At 39.4% G+C, this 21,826-nt stretch overlaps 1 protein-coding gene across 3 annotated transcripts in view; it reads right to left on the bottom strand.

Moving 5' to 3' along the window:
* The window catches only part of PDE1A (phosphodiesterase 1A), a 260,293-nt gene extending 243,991 nt beyond the window's left edge, over positions 1-16,302 (bottom strand). For all 3 annotated transcript variants that reach the window (XM_081095731.1, XM_081095732.1, XM_081095730.1), the window contains exons 1-2: positions 15,984-16,302; positions 15,645-15,755 (exon numbers count right to left, since the gene is read on the bottom strand). In XM_081095731.1, coding sequence (XP_080951857.1) covers positions 15,645-15,745 — 101 coding nt within the window. In that variant the 5' untranslated portion in view covers positions 15,746-15,755; positions 15,984-16,302. The remainder of the gene's footprint in view (positions 1-15,644; positions 15,756-15,983) is intronic.
* Between the last annotated feature and the right edge of the window lie 5,524 nt (positions 16,303-21,826).

The raw sequence follows: 21,826 nt of genomic DNA, 5'->3' as shown, positions 1-21,826 counted from the left end.
ATTAAAATGACAAAGAAGTACCACCTCACACCTATAAGAATGGCTACCATTAATAAATCAACAAATAACAAGTTCTGGCAAGGATGTGGAGAAAACAAAACCCTAGTATAACTACTGTTTGGAATAGAGACTGGTGTAGCCACTATGGAAAACAGTGTTGAGTTTCCTCAAAAAATTAAAAATAGAACTGCTATTTGACCCAGTGATCCCATTTCTATGAATATATTCTAAGAATCCTGAAACACCAATCAGAAAGAATATAAGTCCCCGTACCTACAATCATAGCAGTGTTATTTTTGTTTGGGGGGTGGTGGATGTGTTTTATTTTTTATTTTTGTCTGTGAGAGTCACATCCCCAATAATCTCTACTGGTCAAGTTTGAATAACTCGTTCACTTCCTTTCTTAAATATCCTCTATAAACTTACTTGACCTTCCAGCCTGAATTAATGTTACTGTTGAACAACTATAGCTTTGCTGGCTATACCATTCAAATGTAAAGTTATTACATGTTGTCTGATTACTGGTTTTTGTTATATTGAAATATTTTTAAGTTCTTACTTCATGCAATGTACTATGCTAGCCACTGAGGACATAATAATAAGGAAGTGAATTCCAACTCTTCCTTCCCATTACCTCAAAAGTTGAAAGAAGGACTACCTAGAGGGCAGAACAATTAACTGGACAATAACAATAATACAGGAAGTGTATTTAGAGTACCTAGAAAAGTCACCTAATCTAAGCTCAGATGATTATGAATCCTTCTGACTCTAATGATATCCTGATTAGGCTCCAACTTTCCCACCTGGTCTTTCAAAAATGCAGCCTTTACATGGTTAAAGTCTCCCCAAGATACTCCGCTTTGCCAGCCTACACTTCCTTTTTCACTCAATTTAATTTCAAAATCTGTTCTCCACAAATCCCTTTTCCTGTCTTGTGAGAGAAGATTTTGCCAGACCTTTTTCCCTTCACCAATAAGAATTCCAGTTTACAAAAGTTAAAGACTTGTGGTTTACAGAATTTAAAGCTATTACTCTACATTTAAAACCAGAGGAGTCAACTAAGATTTTATTTTAATTCACAGAAAAATTAGTAGATATTAGTTATAACAAAACTAATGGCATTAGCCAGTTTTAAATTGACAACTATTTTATATAAACCATAAATTATGAATACACAGTAATATATATCTCCAAAAGTACATGTAAAGTATATTTATTTTATATAATCAAACTAATTGTTTAAGGAACAAAGAAGGAAGGAAAAAAAAGAATTTGATCAGATTGCTTTCTTATCTACTCTATATTGTAAGAAAAAAATAAGTGATGAAAGAAAATAAAAGCTGAATAAGAATGAAAAAGAAGGAAGTTTGTACAGAATTAAAAATTAAGTTAACAAAAATTATAACGTTACATCTTCTTATGATGTTTGGTTATACATTATCAGCTCTAAAAAATAAAACTAACCAAATAGCAACCATTCAACATATGTGACCTTCTAAGATGAACAAACCTAACCAGTGTGGCTGATACACACCCAAAATCAGTTCCTGGCCGCTACATTATTCATATGCTACTTCTCTGGTTTGCACGATTTATTCTTCCTACTACTTTGATTCCTTCTCTCTCCTTTTTTCCCTATCATTTACTTTTTTAACCCAATCAAAATATAGCAAATGTTTCAGAGTTTATGAGATCAGTTTTCTTATCCTCTCCTACATCTGGAAATACAATCTTATACTAAAGTGATTCAGATAATAGAAGAAATATGTAGGTGGGGGGAAACTAGATGCAAAAATCACTTTCTTCTTTTTCTTTGTGGTTTTCAAGAAGAGGCCTAAATGAGTGGGAACTGGGCCTTCCCATGCCCTGCATGACCTGTTGTCAGGGTAACAGGATGTGTAGGCAGCCCTAGCCTTTCCAAGGTCTGTTGCCAGGGCAACAGGCTATGAACCACCTCTTCTTATGCAACTATGCAGTTTCTTTACCTTATTCTGTGTTTCTCTTCTATTTGGTAGGAAATAGAACAATACAACTTTAATATACAGGCCACTGAGGGGTCATTTATTGGAAGAAGTATTATTGCAAATGGAAATAATATGGAGAAGAATTTTATTGGACTGACTTTCTGAAAATAAGAACCTTAATTTTTATCTCTTAATTATATACTAAATTTTGATTGGGTCAAAGAAATAAATGATGGAAGATGATGAGAGAAAAAGAAGCAGAATGGTAGTAGGAAAAAACTTTAGAAGCCAGAGAAGAATTATATGAAAAATAAAGACTAAGAGCATGATTTGGGGCATATATCAGTTGGCTTTTTTGTACAACAAACCATCTCACAATTTAGTAGCCAACAACAATGAATGTTTATTATTTCCTCATGAGTTTGAAGATGTTCAATATTCCAGGATGACCTCACTGACATGTCTGGTTGTTGATGATCTGGGTGGTCTAGTGGAGCCCCAGCTGCAATGGTAAACCATTACATCTGCTCCACATGCTCATTCTCCAGTTGGCTTGACTAGGCTTCCTTCCAAGCTGGTATGAGAGTTCCAAAGAGCAGCAAGAGAAAGTAAACTCCAATGCATACACCCTTCCAAGTCTTTGCTTGCATCACATTTGCTAAGATCCCATTGGCCAAAGCAAGTTGCATGGCCAGGCTCATTATGTGTGCAGGAGGGATAATCCAATAGTGGATGCAGGAAGTCATGAACAAATTGAGATACACTGCAATAGTAAATGATAGCATGGAAATTTTCCTGCAAAACAGACTGTTCTTTGGAAAACATGGAATATTAAAACAGACAGAGATTTGCTGGGGGATGAAATTTCAAGAAGGTCACACATATAAAAACACTTTTTCATATTGGAACCAATCTTGGAGACTTTAAGAGTTCTAAAAGGTAGAAATAAGCTCTTTAACCCATCTTATAGTCATCTCAAATGTTCACGAAAAACGGAAGAGGAAAAATACTGTGTGCCTTTAAGTAGTTTGTGTTCTCTGTGGGAAATAAAGTCCAATTAAATACATTTAGATTATTTTTAATACAAAAAAGGAGAAAAGTCTCTGCTCACTTTACTTCAGAAAAGAACCTTACTGTATTATTAAAATTCTTTATAACAAGAAGAGAAGAGGCAGCATAGCAAGAATAAAATACCTAGTTGGGTGTTTCTTTTTTTTTTTTATTCTCACCCAAGAATATGTTTTTCATTGAAGAAGAGAGAGAGAGAGAGAGAGAGAGAGAGAGAGAGAGAGAGAGAGAGAGAGAGAGAGAGAAACATCAATCAGTTGCCTCCTCTACATGCCCCAACTAGGAATCGAACCCACAACTGGATGATGCTCTAACCAACTGAACCACACCAGCCAGTTTCTAATACCTATCTTTTTTCCATTAGAATTCCTGTCTTTATTCTTATTAGTAAATAAAAATCTTCAAGGAGAGACACCCAGTGTTTTCTGTTGTTTGGGATACCAAAGGCCAAAACAATTCGAATAATTTTGTAAGGGTCCAAGCTCTGAAACAACATGAGGGTTTAGGAAAAGTCTAATTGGCTTGCAAATACCAGCTTAATCATTACTTAAATAAATTAATTAAAGGCATAGTGGTAGTCCATGTCTAGAGGAAGAGAGAAATAAAACTGGAGAGTTTCTGACATCTAAAGCACACGCCAAGTGATAACTCCCCTTAGAATTCAGCTCTGAGGATGCAGAACTAGGCAAGCAGATGGCAGGATTTGGAATAATCAACACAAGGAAACAGTTTTTAACTCCTGAAAGGTCAGGTTTTTTAGTGAGTCTTGACTGTTAAATGGAATTATCTGTCAGTGTTAAATGGAATAGGTATAGGCCCAAGAATGTGGCCCTCCCCTTACTGATTGTGGAAACACTGGTCAGGCATTAAATGTCTCTGAGGTTCAGTTTTCTCATCAGAAAAGAAAAATGGGGTTAATTGTGCTGAACCATACAAATCAAAAGAAAGATCTTTTAGAAATTATAAAGCACAAAAACATTGCTATAAAGTATGATTACTACTATGATTCAATTATGAGGTAATTTAAAATATTTTAAGTTAATCAAAATCTGATTGATGCCCAACTTGTTTGGGTTTTTTCCTTATCGTGCTCCAAATGCAATTTATTTTAAACCAAGGCTTAGAAAGTCCAGTTTTAAGTGGATCACAGCCAGCTGTTCTAATAAGTCCATTTTTATTTTCTTCTAAGTAATCAAGGGCCTGTCTAGTGTGCAAAGTTCCAAGAACCCTTTGATTCTCCGCACGTATTCAGGGTTCAAGGTCGACCTCTGTTCTCTTGCCCTGTCGACTTCATACTCTAATCAGACATTAGAGATTTTATAACATTTTTGTGACTCATAAAATTATTGGAATAGTTATAAATATAAAAATTTTGCAGAAATTATCTGCAGTGATCCTTTTCTGAGCCTAATTTAATAAAAATCTGTGTGTTTAAGTATTTTATAAAATACAATCTCTTTGAACAACTTCAAGAAAGTAATAGTCTAACAAAGAAATCAAAGTGATCGTAATGTTTCATTTATATGCCTCTGTTGACCTATTATCATTTTCATGCATTTTCTTAACAATAAACAGTTATTTGTGCCAGATACTTACTCAGACCTGATATTTGGAACATGATGATTCTCATGAGCCTTTAACACTGTCATCTGTTTAATTATGTTAATGAAGAATTCCTTTCATATCTAAAATGTTTATAGCACAGTCCTTTTGCATGGGACTCAGACTTGTTCAAATATATACATTTGATTAGATTATTAAAATGCTAGAATAAAGGACACAACCTAATAACATAACGGTAATTTCATATTTTCTAAAATGAATGGGCAAAGGGAAAATTATGGGACTATATTAATTACTTGGAAGTAAACTCTCTTGTCAACCAGACACAAACTGTAATAAGGAAAGACCTAAAGAGTGATTTTTCAAGCCAGAATGATTGAGAAAATAAGACTAGCCCTAGGTCACACATGGTTATAGAGACCTAAATTTCATTCCAAGGCCACTCACTACAAGATGCTGAACTAAAGATGCTGAATCCATCCAGGCAATGTTTCTATCAGTGGATTGCTCAAGGCCACCCCATTTCTTTCCTCAGCTCTCTCTCCTACACAACTCCCGCCCATGGGGATGTAAATCCTCTGTTCTGGTGAAGAGGAACCTGGGGATTTGGTGAGACCACTTCCACTGAGCTAAGAGAAACTCTTCTCACCTTGACAACCCTGTTCTTTCCACTGATTCTGACAAGAAAATTACCTGAAAAAAAACACAGAATACTGTTTTTACATATAATAATATTAAAAATGATAACAGCTAGAATGTCCTGAATTCGGGACACTGTTATAATAAGTTTGCAAACATTAATTTATTTAATCTTCTCAACACCTATGAGATAGTTAATGATGCCATTCCCATTTTGCAGATAAGAAAACTAAGGCATTAATCAACTTGGAGAAGATCATATAGCTGTTAAACAGCAGAACTGAAATACACAAGAATGAATAAGATTACAGGGATATTAATAATTAAAATGTTTGGAGAGCTTACTGTGTGTCACGCTATATTTCTTATGTACATTATTTTATTTCATTTTCACGATCTTGCTTGGGCAATGTCTAGGTTCCCAGACCCTAATGCTTCATTCTAAATGGAAGGACTTCACATTGGAAAAGTTTCCTTGCCACTTTTCACATTCTTTCACAAAGGAGAAGGAGAAACATTTGGTTGGTGAATTATGGAAAAGGAACCAAACCTGCTGGTGAAATTTGTCTTTTTCAGGGGGTAGGGAAGGGATTTTCTGCTTATAGAAAGCATAGTTTCATCTCTTAGAGGCCATGAGGTAAGTTTAGGAGGGCAGTTTTGTCCTCTGCCAGAAAGGTTTGCAGCTTTAGAGGGTAAGTTGAATTCAGAGGTGTTCTGGACTATTGAGCAGTATACCAAAACCTAACTGTCCAATACATGTTCAGTCTTCAATAAAGTTGACATTTTGATCTCTATCAAGTGGACTCCTAAATCTATCCCCTCACTTAATCCTGAACTAGTGGTGTCTTAGGAACTCACCCCAAGTTCCTAAGAGGTAGGTATCAATTTTTGTCTATGTATCAGCTGAAAAGTCATTTTCTAAGATAAATCATTCCTGACTATCTAAAATACCTTCCCCCAAGTAACTCCTGATCACATCATCTAGTGCATTTTATTCAGGTCACTTCTCATACCATGTTAACTTATTTATAATTTACTTTTGTGTTGTGTGTTTTCTCTACTAGAATGTAAGCTCCTGCGCATAAAATAGTGCTTGACATAGTTTACAATTAGTGGGTATTTGTTGAATAAGTGAATAAATGATAAATGAAATAACTGGATTGTACAAATAAGGAAAGTGAAGTTTAGAAAAGTCAATAGATTTTCATTATCATTCAGCTAAAAGACAGATGGTATCAGAAAATACCTGATTATAAAACTCAATTTCTTAATCTCTAAGGTTTTTTTACCTCAACAATGTCTATTCTATAAACCACAACATAATGTTATGTAAGGACTAAGATTTATATTAAGACTAAGGCTCGGTGCATGGATTCGTGCACTGGTGGGGGTCGTGGGGGTCAGGCCGAAACCAGCAGTCCAACACCGCCTGTGGCTCCTGCCTGCTGCTCCCACTCATCTCGGCCCTGCTGCGCCTGCTGTGGGCTGCGCCCAGTCAGTCCTGATTGGGACAGGCTTGCGCCGCCATAGTGGTGCTCGCCAGTCGTGAGCCCTGCCTCTGGCACCTGTTGGTCAGCTGAGCGGTGCTCCCCTTGTGGGAGTGCACTGACCACCAGGGGGCAGCTCCTGCATTGAGCATCTGCCCCCTGGTGGTCAGTGTGCATCATAATGACCAGTCATTTGGTCGCTTAGGCTTTTATATATATACTAGCGGCCCGGTGCACAAAAATTTGTGCACTCGGGGGGATGGGGGGTACCCTCAGCCCGGCCTGTGCCCTCTCGCAGTCTGGGACCCCTCAGGGGATGACCACCTGCTGGCTTAGGCCCGCTCCCCAGGGGATTGGGCCTGAGATGGCAATCAGACATCCCTCTGGCAGCCCGGCAGCCCTCAGGGGATGTCCACTTGCCAGCGGGGAGCAGGCCTAAACTGCAGTCGGACATCCTTAGCACTGCTGAGGAGGCAGGAGAGGCTCCCACCACCACCGCTGTACTGGCAGCCGTCAGCCTGGCTTGTGGCTGAGCAGAGCTCCTCCCATGTGAGAGCGCCCTGACCACTAGAGGGCAGCTCCTGCATTGAGCGTCTGCCCCCTGGTGGTCAGTGTGTGTCATAGTGACCAGTCATTCCCAGTCATTCTGCTGTTAGGGTCAGTTTCCATATTACCTGTTTACTATATAGGATAGAGACCTGGTGCACAGGTGTGGGCCGCCTGGTTTGCCCTGAAGGGTGTCCCGGATCAGGGTGGGGGTCCTGCTTGGGTGCCTGGCCAGCCTGGATGATGGGATGATGGCTGTTTGCAGCTGGTCACACACCCTTCAGGATGGGGGTCCCCACTGGGGTGCCTGGCCAGTCTGGGTGAGGGGCTGAGGGCTGTTTTCAGGCTGGTGGGCGACTGAAGCTCCCAGCCTCTCCTTTTTTATTTTTTTTTTATTCTGGGATTAATTTACCTTCTATAGCTGTCACTGGAGCTGAGAGCAGGCTCCAGCTCTGAGGCCGTTGCCGGCTGAAAGCAGGCACCTGGGTTTGTTTAGATTCTATAATTGAAACTCTGTTGCCATCACTGGCCGCTCTAAGCTCTGAGGCCACACTGGCTGAAAGCAGGTTTCTGGGGTTTGTTTAGGTTCTATAATTGCAACATTGTTTCATCCAGAGCTCAGAGCTGAGCTACAGCAGGTGGGGAACGTTGACTTCCTCCATCACTGGAGCACTGGAGTAAGCAAGCCTCATGTTCATGTTCGCTTCAGCTGCCTGGCTGCCAGCCGCCATCTTGGCTGGCAGTTAATTTGCATATCTCACTGATTAGCCAATGGGAAGGGTAGCGAAGTTATGGTTAATTACCATGTTTCTCTATTATTAGATAGGATATAGAAGATTATATATACCAGATTAGATTTTATGAGGTGGTTTTCTTCAAATTTGTTTTATGACTAAATGACAATTTTTTAAAACTAATTTGCCTGATTGATCCATCAAAGTCCATCACATACTCAACAGAAATTGAGATTTATCAACATTTCCAAGAAAGATAGCATAATATTATTCTTTGATATTTGAAATAAATCTACCATATACTCAAAATCAGAGCTTGGTAAGAAAATTTGTAGGGCTAGATGGAAGACAGTGAGTTATTTGATAGCTAAGAATAAAGACTGACTACTCTAATTTGCCATAGAGTGACTTAGGCTGGTCCCAACTCTAGGCACTGTGTCTGTGTGAGAATGAGAATGTGTGTGTGTGTGTGTGTGTGTGTGAGAGAGAGAGAGAGAGAGAGAGAGAGAGAGAGAGAGAGAGGAAGAGAGGAAGAGAGAGAGAATTGGCAGAGGATAGGAATATAGGATATAGCAGTGGTCCTATTGATTAAGCACTTTGTTATTCTGTTATTCTTCTTCTAGAGGCCTGGTGCACAAAATTCATGCACAGGGGTGGGTCCCTTAACCTGGCCTGTACCCTCTCACAATCCGGGACCCCTCGCGGGATGTCTGACTGCCAGTTTAGGCCCGATCTGGGACTGCTGCCTCCTAACCACTCACCTGCCTGCCTGCCTGATCGCCCCTAACCCCTCAACTGCTTGCCCAATCGCCCTTAACTGCTCACCTACCTGCCTGATCACCCCTAACTGCCTCTGCCTCGGACCCTGCCACTGCGGCTTCATCAGGAAGGACGTCCGGAATGACATCCAGAAGGTCGTTTGACTGTCCAGTCTAATTAGCATATTATGCTTTTATTATTATAGATTACAGGAGACATGTATTCGTTTACTATTGCTGCTGCAACAAATTTACCACAATCTTAGCAACTTAAAACAATAAAATGTATTATCTTCAATTCTGCAGATCAAAAATTAGACAGAAGTTTCAATTGAGCTAAAAATAGGTGTTGGCAGGGCTGCATCCTTTTTGGAGGCTCTAAAGAGAGAAACTTGGTTTCTTGTCTTTTCAAGCTTCTAGAGGTTGCCCACAATCCTTGCCTCACAGCTTATTTCTTCCACCTTCAGTGTTGGCAAAGACAACTCGAGTACTTCTCACATCACAGTACTGTCTTCTGCCTCCCTCTTCCACTTTTAATAACCCTTGTGATTATACTGGGCCCACCTGAATAACCCAGGCTAATCTCCATATGTTAAGGTAATCTGATTACAACCTTAACTCCATTTGCTACCTTAATTCCCCTTTGACAGGTAAGGTAACATCTTCACAGGTTCAGGGGATTAGGATATGAACATGTCTGAGGGGGCAAATAGTCTGCCTACCGTGTACTAAGTTTTAAGAAGCATTAGATCATCGGTTCTCAACCTGTGGGTCGCGACCCCTTTGGGGTCGCATGACCCTTTCACAGGGGTTGCCTAAGACCATCGGAAAACACATATATAATTACATATTGTTTTTGTGATTAATCACTATGCTTTAATTATGTTCAATTTGTAACAATGAAAATACATCCTGCATATCAGATATTTACATTACAATTCATAACAGTAGCAAAATTACAGTTATGAAGTAGCAACAAAAATAATTTTATGGTTGGGGGTCACCACAACATGAGGAACTGTATTAAAGGGTTGCGGCATTAGGAAGGTTGAGAACCACTGGTCTAGATCCTTTTCTAGTGACCTTTCTAGGTAAGCATTCTGAGAATGTCCTCTTTTTTGTTTTGGAAGCAGATGTGTCTCTAAAATCCAAGTTCCACCGGATACTATTTAATCAACTTAGAATACTTACCTCTTGAAATTGCTGAAAACATAAATAAGAATACAAATATGCTACATCTGGAAGGTTCTGACAGTAGATTGATTATAAGCAAACACTACTTCCTTCCAACGTCTCTCTCCCTATTCTAGCTGTGAATCTATCTTCATCCCTCCAACCTAGCTTTAGGCCCTATTTTGGCAGCCTCACTGATCTTCTAAATTTGTAGTTAGAGCCATTATAAGATTAAGAATTTTATTCATTCATTGACTGGTTTCAAAGTATTTATTGCATTTTCTCCTATGTGCCAGGTACCTTACAAAGTGTTGGGGATCCAAAAGCAAACATGGCTCTTCCAGATAGCAGCCAGAGGTGACTTCTGAAAATGGTTTACTTTTTACCCAGAAAACCCAAAAAGTCATGCAAACCAAGAGGTTCAAATCTCTCTGTTCACTTTAAGAGCACCCTGGAAATTTCGCAGGCCATCACGGGTATGCATATTTGAAAAGGCACCAACCATCGGAAGGATGTTACCTTACAGAAGCAGTGTGTGGCGTTCCGTCATCACAAAAGTAGAGTTGGTAGGTGTGCCCCGGCCCAACAGGGTGGCTGGACACAGGGTTGGTGGCCCAAAATCAGTGCTAAATTGTTGCTGCACATACTGAAAAATGCAGAGAGTAATGCTGAACTTAAGGTTTTAGATATAGATTCTCTGGTCATTGAGCCCGTCCAGGTGAACAAAGCTTCCAATATATGCCGGAGAACTTATAGAGCTCATGGGCAGATTAACCCATACACAAGCTCTCCCTGCCACATTGAGATGATCCTTCTGCAAAGGAGCAGACTGTTCCTAAACCAGAAGAGGAGATTGCACAAAAGAAACTGAAGAAATAATAACTTATAGCCTGGGAATAAATTCAACATAAAGTAAATAATAAAAGTGAAAACAAACAAACAAACAAAATCCATTCCAATAACATGGCTTTTGCCCTCAGTAGCTCATGGTCCAGTAGGAAGGTAGATTTTTTATGCAAAGGGAAGTCCAGTTTCCTTTATGACTCAAATATAGGAAACTAAGAAGAGACCTTTAAACATTTGGTCACAGGCTGCCTATTGGCAATTTTTCCTGATAAAGGAATGTCACAAGCTCTGGAGGACATCAATCATGTCTGCCCTCTGAGTATAGAAGCACCCTCAGGCATTGCAACAGGCAGAACCATTTCCACACATCTCTAAAAGGATCATGGGAGCAAGAGCAGCCCTGGATGAGCAGACAAAAGAGTTGTTCCCTCGGGATAAGCGAACAAAATGAGCAAAGGCAGGTGAGTGGTAAGCAGCTTTCTTTTAGGCAACCCTGGTCAGGTTGGGAGGGGGCCACAGAGGAAGAGGCATGAGAGGAGACTCCAAAAGTCAAGCAGATTTGGGGAGAAGATGCTGAACTTGGAAGGAAGGACACTCAAAAGCTTTAAAGGGTTTGAAGCAGGAGAGTAAAAGGATGAGATTTGCCTCTGATCAATAATGCTGCTCCATCCTAAAGTACAATTCCACTACAGTGCTAATAACTCCTGTCATTTCACCTTTTTTGCCATTTTCATTCTAAATATGTATTTCTGCTACATCTTCTTGGTGATGACAGTTTGGAATTACTTGATCTGAAACCGTACCATATACTGCCCTCTTCGATCACAACAGCTCATTGAAATGACTTATAGGATTATTGTATAGCTCCTCCTTTCTCCTCTACTTTCTGCATCTTAATATTTTATTCTCCCACTACTGAAGAGCATGTCTACCACCAATCAAAGAGGCGGGGGGAGAGCTTAACTTCCGGTCTTTCAACTGTTGCATTCACAACTCCAGATCTTACTATTTAAACATTTGTCTGGATTGGGAGAGATAGGAGGAATGTGTCTATATGTGTAAAATTAATTATCATATATTAAGTTAGTTTCTAATTGTGAAATTCCCATAGGTTCTAGTCCTACTTCTATAAAAGGAATTGGCAATAAGTGCTAATGTGAGTCTCCTATTTTTGTCAATAGTTTATGGTTTTAAACAGTTCCAACTTTCCTCTCTTGTGTTGAACAACTAAGACAACATTCTGATTTACTTTTGGCTATAATGCCCTGTAGTTTTCACTGGAATTTCTACTGGATCACACTTTTCTGGAAATGTTGTCGCCCCTGAGACTGAATTCTTAGAACAGTGGCACTGATTGGAAAGAGCAGCACCAATGTTTTAAATATGCTTGATTTTTTTTAACCCACAGTTGTGGAACTATTTTACTTGTAACAAAGAAAAAAACAATAGTACCATGACACAAAAAAAGGATTATCTCTAAAATTAATTTTGAAAACACTGCACATAGATGAAAACAAATGTGAAATTTTCAAATCAACTTCCCTCATGGAAATCAATAACTTAACAATCTTTACAAAGACTAGTGTCAGAAAACTTTTCATAATGTGTAGGAAGCAGTACAGTTTCCAGAGTCACAGGAGTCTTCTGAAATTACATTAGGTGTTGAGATGGCTGAAGAAATAGGAAGTGTTGTGCAGGTCCTAAACAATTGGTAACTTATGAACAAATAGATGGTTCTTTTTAAATGTAGTTTATGAAGAACATGATGCCATAGTCATTTGTTAACATTTCTACCATCACAGATGGTGATTCATGGTATAGAATCTCAATGGTCATACTGAGTAAGAAATTAGTAGTAGAAGGTGGATTGAAAGTCATGACAGTAAAAATAAAGTTAGTAGAAAGAACATACAAGTCTACATACAGAAATAAGAAGAGAAAACTGTTTCACCTTTCTTCCCACAGAGGAAGAAGAGATTTTTTTAGCACAATACTGAATATGGTGTCCCAATTAAGTATTATATTCTTTCTTTCATGGAAGAATAGTAGAGAAAATTTGTAAAAAAAAAAAAATAGTAGAGAAGAATTGATATTTGAACTTAGTTTACTAATGTTTTTTGCATGTATTATGAAATTTAAAGATTCTTTCTATGGACTCAAAAAAGTGTTCTAAAATGTTATGCTGTATGATAATGCCTATAAAAATATTTTCTGTAATATCTACCTATAGTGACTTGTGTTTTCCATAGTTAAGGTATACTTGAATAAACCTTATATTAACCTTTGTCTCTATTTTTATCTAACCTCAAAAATGCACATATTATAAATACACTTAAAAACAAAATATTCTGTTGAAATAAAGTAATGTATTTGTAAAGTTAGATACACTAAAAGATCATAAAAACACTTTTCAGACAAATAGTTAAAGGCCTTTATTCAGTCTATTTTACCAAAGTAAAAAATTATTGCAAAATTATTTCATAGCTTTCATGAATAGCAAGATTTTAATTGCCAATACTTAAAAGTGGAATCCTAGCACTAGCAATTTTGATAAGCTAAAATTCTGTTTGAGTCAATATTACATGTTAAATAGGCAAGACAGTTTCAGCAATGGAACCGGGAGTCCCTCATATTACTGTTTCGAATGCAGACTACACAAAGAACCATAATTATACAATTTGGTTGTCATTAGTCATGCAGATTTTAGATTTAGAGCTACTTGTTTTGACAATTGTCATCCTAGAATACTAGAAATGTCTTAAGTCAAAGTACAAGTTAAAGTAATAGTATCAAAATGTAAATTCCTTCTTTCTTCCATGCAAAAATGATCAGTCATTTCAATCAGTTTAGTAATAATTTTTTTAAACCTAGTTATCAGCCCAGTTGGCATGGTTCAGTGGCTGAGCCTCAAGCTATGAACCAGGAGGTCACAGTTCAATTCCCGGTCAGGGCACATGCAGGCTCAATCCCCAGTGTAGGGCCTGCAGGAGGCAGCCAATACATGACTCTTTCTCATCATTGATGTTTCTATCTCTCTCTCCCTTTCTATGCCTCTCTGAGATCAATAAAAATATATTTTTTAAAAACACCTAGTTAAAAAAATAAAATAAAATAAAAACCTAGTTATCAGTAATTTTCCCCTAAATGGTCAATTTACTGGCTTTGTGTGAACACAACTCAAAATTTACTTAGTATATACATATATTAGTATATCCTACATCAGTGTTGAATATTAAGTCAAGAAGTTCTGCTGTTGACTATATCAACCTCTCCTGAAACAGAATGACAGCTTCATCTTTGAGGTCAATTGGTAAAGTGAAAGTCAGTTAACTTTGCACTAAAATGTTAGGTAAACACAAAGTCACTTTTCTAATTTCTTAAAGATATATACATAAATCACTACCATAATTCTTCATACATTCAAGTTACTATAGAAAAAATAAAACAAATATAAACCAAATAAACACATCGTGTTCTGCTAAAAGGGAAGCAAATCTAAAATAGCTTGTGATATGGGATATAATTTGTCCTGTACGTATGTCCATCGACGCATTAGGTGAGGACACAAATCATCTGATGATTGCCAATGTTTAATTTTCATCTACGTTAACTAATTAAGTTATTTGTTTTTGTGGGATTGTTTACCTAGAGAACAACCAAAAACTGTAATTTCTAAATCTTCAAAGGTTCTTGGAAACATATTTATCTAATTTATTCAAATGATGTAAAGATGGCTTCCTGGTTAAAAGTTAGTCTCTGTGAAATGTTGTCTGCACTATTACTGTGCTATTATACCAGTGCACTGTGATGCCATGTGTGAGAAAATATGCAGGCAAGACTATTTAAATATATAAACATCATGAAGCACATTCAAATGGAGGAAAGCAGAAGGTATTTTACCTCTAAACAAAGTTTGATATAATTTTTCTATTAAGATATCAATATAGGGACACTTAGCTTACTGAGAAGTTGCATTTTATAAAATAGTATATAAACACAGCATTAGATATGAATCATAGAAAAATATCTCACATGGTATAGGATTCCTCCAGCTATTATAGAAAAACAAATATATCAGCACTTGAAATATGCAAGTATGCTAAGTAACTGCTTGTAAATATGCACATCCACATCTTTATCCAATTTTTAAATCTGATATTTAAATTATAATATAATTAAAATAAAGCATGTAAACATAGCGTGCTGGAACACTACACAGGAATTTTAGCATAGACAGGGCAAAACACTTAAATGGCGTTTAAATAGCAAGGTGAATAGAATTTCAATTAAAGTTTGACTCAGTTACTTACATTTCATGTTTGGCATAAACACATCTCTTGACCCACCTCACTAAGGTCTATTTTATCTCATGAGCTATTCTGTACTCTCACAAAATGTGAAATGTTTAATTTAAAACCAAACTTTCCAGTTTATTATCATATTAATCCTCTCCTTGTTTTTTTTTCAAAAGCTAATCACAGAGAAGTAAGTACCAGTAGTAATCTCTCTTTTTACCCGATAAAATTGTTATTTCTACAAGTGCCCTGGCAAGCAGTTTTCCTGATACTTTTCTGCATATCTAAACAACACACACAGAAGTATAAAAGAAGCCACAGAGTATAACAGTGAAGTGAATTATTTTTCTCAGGGAGTTGCCTTACTTTACATAAAACATACAGGTGCAAAAAATGTTTATCTTTCAGGCAGGTTGTTAACTGAGACTGGCACGTTTTTCTTTCTTAAGGGAAATCTTTCTAAAGGAAACACTAGTCCACAAAGTCAGACAGTACCAACAATGAGTCATGTTAATAGTCCAATTTTGGGGTGAGAAATAAAAACACAGAACCAAGCAAAGAGCTTACTCACATTCCTTTCAGGCGCTGCCACATTTTTTCGGTGTGTTCTCCTATGAGATATTTAAAAGTGGTGTTTTCCAGTTCTTCGATTTCAGTAGCAGTAGACCCCATGGTGACACTCCTAGGGCAATACAGTAACAGTCAGTGTCAGCAGCTCAAACAAGCAGTCCTCAGTCCACTACAGATCTCAGTTATACGGTTGCATCTCTTATCAAAACATTGCTTACAAAGCTGAGGGCAGCCTCTGCCAGAATAGCTATTGACTTTGACAGGCATATCCACGGCTCACCACATCACCACCTCCCCCGCGCCCCCCAAAAGCAGACAGCAGTATAAACAGATCTCTGACCTCACAGAAACAGTCCGCACATGGGAGCTGCTACTGTACTCCTGACCGACTGAGCTCTCCAGATCTCCCTAAAAGCAGCTCATTTGTTTCTGCTCCGTGCACTGAAACACATCAGAATTCCTACAGTTTACGAGATCTGTTATGCACAAGAGAAACGTGAATGACTTTAGCGCACCAGAAGAAGCTGAATGCCTCCCTACCAATGGAAGGAGGGCAGGATGGAATAAGAAAACAGATGGCAGGAATCAGTATCAGCAGCACCACCCTGAGAAGAAAGTGCCTGTTTTAAATGCCAAGGTTTTTGTCTCCTAATTGATCTGGAACCAACAGTTGAAAATGATTCATGCTCTCACAAACATGCAACACACATTAATGACAACAATGAGAAAATAACAAACAGAGCCATACAGAAGACAGACCACAGAGCTCCACAGGTTGTTATTGTTGCTATAGTCATGCTTATTCACCTTCTCCTAGCAACTCCAGGCAGTAGGTAACTGCCAATTTAGTGGAAAACACAGCAGTTGCACACAGCCAGCTCCGTGAATCCTTTGGGGATTAAAAAAATAAAATGAAACTAGTGCATATGCTTGTATGTGTGTGTTGAAGAAAAGGGAATGTGAGTGTGTGTGCGTGTGGGGGGGGAGGGAGGAAGGGAGGGAAGGAGGGAGGGGGGGAGAGAGAGAGAGATAGAGAGAGAGAGAGAGAGAGAGAGAGAGAGAGAGAGAGAGAGAGAAGAAATTGATTATACGCTGCTTGTGCATTTTAGAAGAAAAATGAGCTAAAATGGACATAAACAGAATCAGAACTGAGTTATCTACCAAGCTTCAAACACAAGGCGAGCTTTATAAGTATAAGTTCCATACAGCCATGGCTATCTACAAGCTGTTAGAAAAATATATTTAAAAGCAGTATTTCTTCTTGTTTGTTTGGAAACCCAGAGGTAGTTTTCTTCCTCCCTGCAAGAAAACTTGTCTGTTACCTCGAGATTTAAGGTAGAGATACCCATAGATGGTAGATAGATAACAATATAGCTTACTGCGTTCTTACTATGCGTCAGACGCTGTTCCTAGTACCTAACAGTATTACCTTCTTTAATTCTTACCTAAAGCCCGTGAAGGAGGCAATAGTCCCATTTAACAGTTGAGAAAACTGAGAAACAGAGACATTCCCCAGGCTTAAAGCAGTTCTTGCAAATTAAGGAGCAGGATGGCCCTATTTTTTGCAGCCGAAACCTACTTAAGTAGCACCAACCTTGACTTCCAAAGCAGTGCTTTAAAATAGGCACTTTGATTTAAGTGACAACAAGTGGCATTCCAATATCAAGTTACTATGTCTGTTTAGTAATCAAAGTAACAACATGTATGTAAAAGGCATCTTTGCAAAATCGTATGAAAAGTGTCTTATGATGACAAATTAGAAGTGGTTAGCTTTTCCGTGCTACCGGCAAGGGTTCCACACCATGTTGTTCTGGGTTCCTGTTGCTACTTAAAGGGACGTTTCCACAAGGTCCGGAGCCCCTGATGTCCTGCAAATCAAGGAGCAGGATGGCCCTGTCTTTTGCAGCAGAAACCTACTTAAGTAGCACCAACCTTGACTTCCAAATGGAGCAGCATCTGCAAAAGGAAAAGTGATGTCATTACCTCATAAATCAGAAGAGAGCCTGGGTGAATCTTTTGCTGGCAGCTCATGTCATTGAAAATCGGCTGACGTCAGTGTCATCGTCCCCAGGAATGCTGGCCAGCGGGCTGGGCTGAACGTGCGGCTGCCCCTGGAGGCCCTCCTGTTGCTGCTGCTTCGCTCCTGGGACCTCAGGCTCAGGCAGCGTTCTGGGAGCCGTGGCTTCTGGTGGCGCTTGGCCCCAGGGCTAACGGCCAGTCTCTCGCAGAGCAGGCCCGCTAGCCTGCCTCCCATGGCTCAGTGTAGCACAGACCCTGCGCTAGGTGGACTGTGCCATCCCCACGAGCGAGCTCACGCAGTGCGTGCGTGGGGCAGGCTCGCCCGGGAGGTTCTGCACCTGTGTACAACAATCTCCCATGAGCAGCCGCGGGCGGTGCCTCCCCATCTCCCTTCTACAGCGACCCTGCGGAGACTGAGAAGAAAGAGCAGGCCACCGCAGGAGAAGCTGTGACCAGGAGGAGTTTCAGGGTGAGTGGACTGCTCCAGCTCCCGGGTTCTCTGCTGCTCCCCCTAAGCTCACAGGCTGGTCTGGAGGCACAGGTGCTGTCTGCGCCTGCTCAGCAGTTCCCCCCTGAAGACCGGCGGGGTCTGCAGCCCCCACTGCTCAGGCCATGGGGTGGGTGAGAACAACCCCCCAATGGTCTTAAGCTTTTCTTCTACAGACTCTTACACAGAACATGGAAATAAGGTTGACAGAAAATAAACAGCTCCTAAAAAATGAAGGTGGGGGTGGGTGTTAAATCAAGTGGAGCTTCAGTTTCCCTTTCTGCAACAAGCTTTTTCCTGAATTTGGCCTGAAATTAATGTCTTTAGCTAGCAGACAGCTTTACACAATCCCTACCTAACTCCTATGAACTTTTACCAGAGTTGACAGAAAATAACTTAGTCCTTGCTCTGAAAGTACCAATTGTACCTTCACTGTGTTTTCATTTATAATTCTATTCTAGCTACATCCACTTAATAAACACCCGATTTTTCTTTAATGAGATAGTCAACAAATATCTGAGTTCTGCCCTCAAAAATGAATCACAGTGGAAAATCTCCATAAAAAGCAAATATTCCATTATTGCTATTTTATGAGCCAAGATACCAAAGTCCTTCAGGTTATACCCTCTTTCAGGCCACAGATAATTTTCTAAGTATGCCATGAAATTTCAAGCGCTCACTTGAGCCAGATTACCAATAATATTGCAGTGCAAATAATGATAGCTGCATGAATGATGAAATCTCAGAAATGTCACAGTTCTTGGGTCATGGACAAAGAATTGTATTTATGACTCACACCAAAATCAATAGCCAGAGTATTAGCACTTTTGTGTAGGTTCTTTGAGCTCCAGTTCCCACAAGGTGGTGGGAAGACAGGCAGCTAACACCTGCCCTCACAATGAATTGCTTTATGAAGGAGAACCCTTGAGCTTAGGTAACCCGGATTTTTATGGTGGGTTCCCATAAAGGTAAGCATGCCAGACCTTTTCTTCAGAGGGAAGCATTGTCTTTATTAACCTTACCTGTCATTTACCCCAGAGGGAGTACTCAAATATTTAAAAAGGTATTAATAAAATTACTTGCAAAGCATATAACCAACACAAGTTTCATACCCAAAACATATAAATAACATCTAGTAATCCATAAGCCAAACACAAGCAAGTTAGTAAATGGATAAAACTATGAACAAGAACATCACTAAATCAGAAACATAAATAGAAATTAAGCATAATAGGTGTTTTAAAAAAAATTACTAGTATTTAGTGAAATCTAAAAGGGATCACGTAGACATGCTCTTTCATACCCCAAAATTTGGGGGTAAATAAAGATTTGGCAATACCAGATGCTGGGGAGGATGTGGAACAATAAGAACTTTATTTCCTGCTGTGTACGTATTGGCAAAATCACTTTGGAAAGCAATTAACCACTATCTAGAAAAGTTGAAGATGCACATATTCTAAAATACTGTCCTACATGTCTAAAGGAAATATGTTAGTCTATTTTGGCTGCTGTAACAAAATATAGTAGACTGGGTGGCTTATAAACATCAGAGATTTGTTTCTCACAGTTCTGGAAGGTGGCTAGTCCAAGATCAAGGCAATAACAAAGTCAGTGTCTGGTGAAAGACTACCTCCAGGTTTGTTGATGGCTGTCTTATCTGCGGTGTCCTCACAGGGTAGAAGGGGCAATGGAGCTCTCTGGTGCCTCTTTTATAAGGTAACTAATCCCACCCACGAAGGCTCCACACTCATGACCCACCCGCCTCCCCCTCGCGAAGGCCCCATTTCCTAATACCATTACATTGTAGGTTAGGTTTTAACATATGAACTTTGGAGAGGGGTTGGGGGGAGGACACAAACATTCAATCCATTGCACACAAAAATGTTTTAACTACTTATAATTAACTGAAAAATGGATAAATGTTGACATAGTCATAAAATGGAATATAATATGATAGTGAGCATGTATGACTTGTAGTAAAAGAAAGTATGTACATAGGTATATCTTAAAAATAGGGTAAAGAAAAAAATCAAGTCCAGTAAGAATTTAAACAGTATTATTATGATTTTATTTATTCATTTATTTATTTTTGCTAATTGGGAAATACATGCGTAGTTATTAAAAGTTTAAAGAAGTGAATAGGAATGGTAAACACTAACTCTGAATAATGGTAATCCTATATAATAAAACCCTAATATGCAAATAGGCCGAATGGCAGAACGACCAGCAGAATGACTGGTCGCTTTGATACGCACTGATCACCAGGGGGCAACCAGCGGTGATCAAGGGGCAGGGCGGGCCAGCGGGTGACGCCTGGCTGCCAGCCAAGGTGGGTGCCAGCGGGAGCCGACCCCCCCAATTGCTCTGCCTGCCTGTCACCCCACAGATGGTCCTGATCGCCAGCCAGGCCTAGGGACCCTACCCTATATATTGGGAACAGTCTCTTAGATTTAAAAATTAAAACCTGGCAAGGCTACTCTAACACTGAAAAAACAGGATGATGCAGCGATGACATGCTGGACTCTGGCTTGCACATTTTATGGTCAGCCCTGATTCTGACACTTACAACTGTGTGACAAAGCCAAGTACTTAACTTCTCTCTGCTTCAGTTTTTCCACCCATAAGATGGGGAAAATGGTACTACTGCCTCAGAAGGATCATGTTATGTACTACTTTTTATAATCAGGGCAAAAAAATGTAGCTGCCCATATAACAGCAAGATGCCTTTCACCTGTAAGAAAAGTGTAGTCACTGGTGCATGCAGCATCCTGGATTGCAAGAGGGCTGTCTGACTGCTGGTTTAGGCCTGACATTCCCCCGAGGGGTCCCAGATTGCAAGAGGGTGCAGGCCGGACTGAGGGCCCCTGCCCCATGCATGAATTTTGTGGCCTCTAGTTTATGATAAGGGGGGAGGAGAAATGCTACTCAACTGTTTTGGAAGTGTTTCATTTCTTAAGCAGGGTGTAAATATACAAGTTTATAGGTAATATCTTTATAATTTTTAGTATTTATGAAATATTTAATTTAAAAATTGTTTTAAATATCTAGAGGAAGAAAGTCTGAACAAAAAGCCATGGTTATATTGTAAATCAAACTAAAATATAGAATAACTTAAGTAATTGATGACATATAAGAAAAACAGGGAGAACCAAGATGGTGGAGTAGGTAAATGCCAGTACTCGCCACCTCCCACAACCACATCAAAACTACAACTAAAATATAGAACAAACATCATTCAAAACTTCCTGAAAACTGACTGAATGGAAGTCCTAAAACTAGAGAAGTAACGAAGAAAGCACACGGAGACGTGTAGGAGGGGCAGAGGCATGGAACAGGCTGGTCTGACACCATGTGTGCCATTTTTTTCAATCAGAAGGGATCTCTCTGGGCTGCAGAGGCCTCCCATGAGGAGCAGGGTCCCAGCCCCACAGCAGATCCCCAGCCCATGGTTTTGGAGCTTGGAAGAGAAGTCACTGTAACTCCAGGCTATAAAAACAAGCAGGGATTGTGGCTGAGTGACATGGAGGCTGCTGGAGACACAGGCAGTTCCTCTTAAAGAGCCAGTGCACAAAATTACAGGGACTCACTCCCTCTGAGCCACAGTGCTGGGGCAACAGCTTGGGGGGGGGTGGAGCGGGGGGACTGGATTGCTGGATTGTCTTATATTGGAGCAAGAA

The sequence above is a fragment of the Myotis nattereri genome, assembly GCF_964212035.1.
Source record: "Myotis nattereri genome assembly, chromosome: 7".
Classification (NCBI taxonomy): domain Eukaryota; kingdom Metazoa; phylum Chordata; class Mammalia; order Chiroptera; family Vespertilionidae; genus Myotis; species Myotis nattereri.
This window is presented reverse-complemented; position numbering and strand designations above follow the sequence as displayed.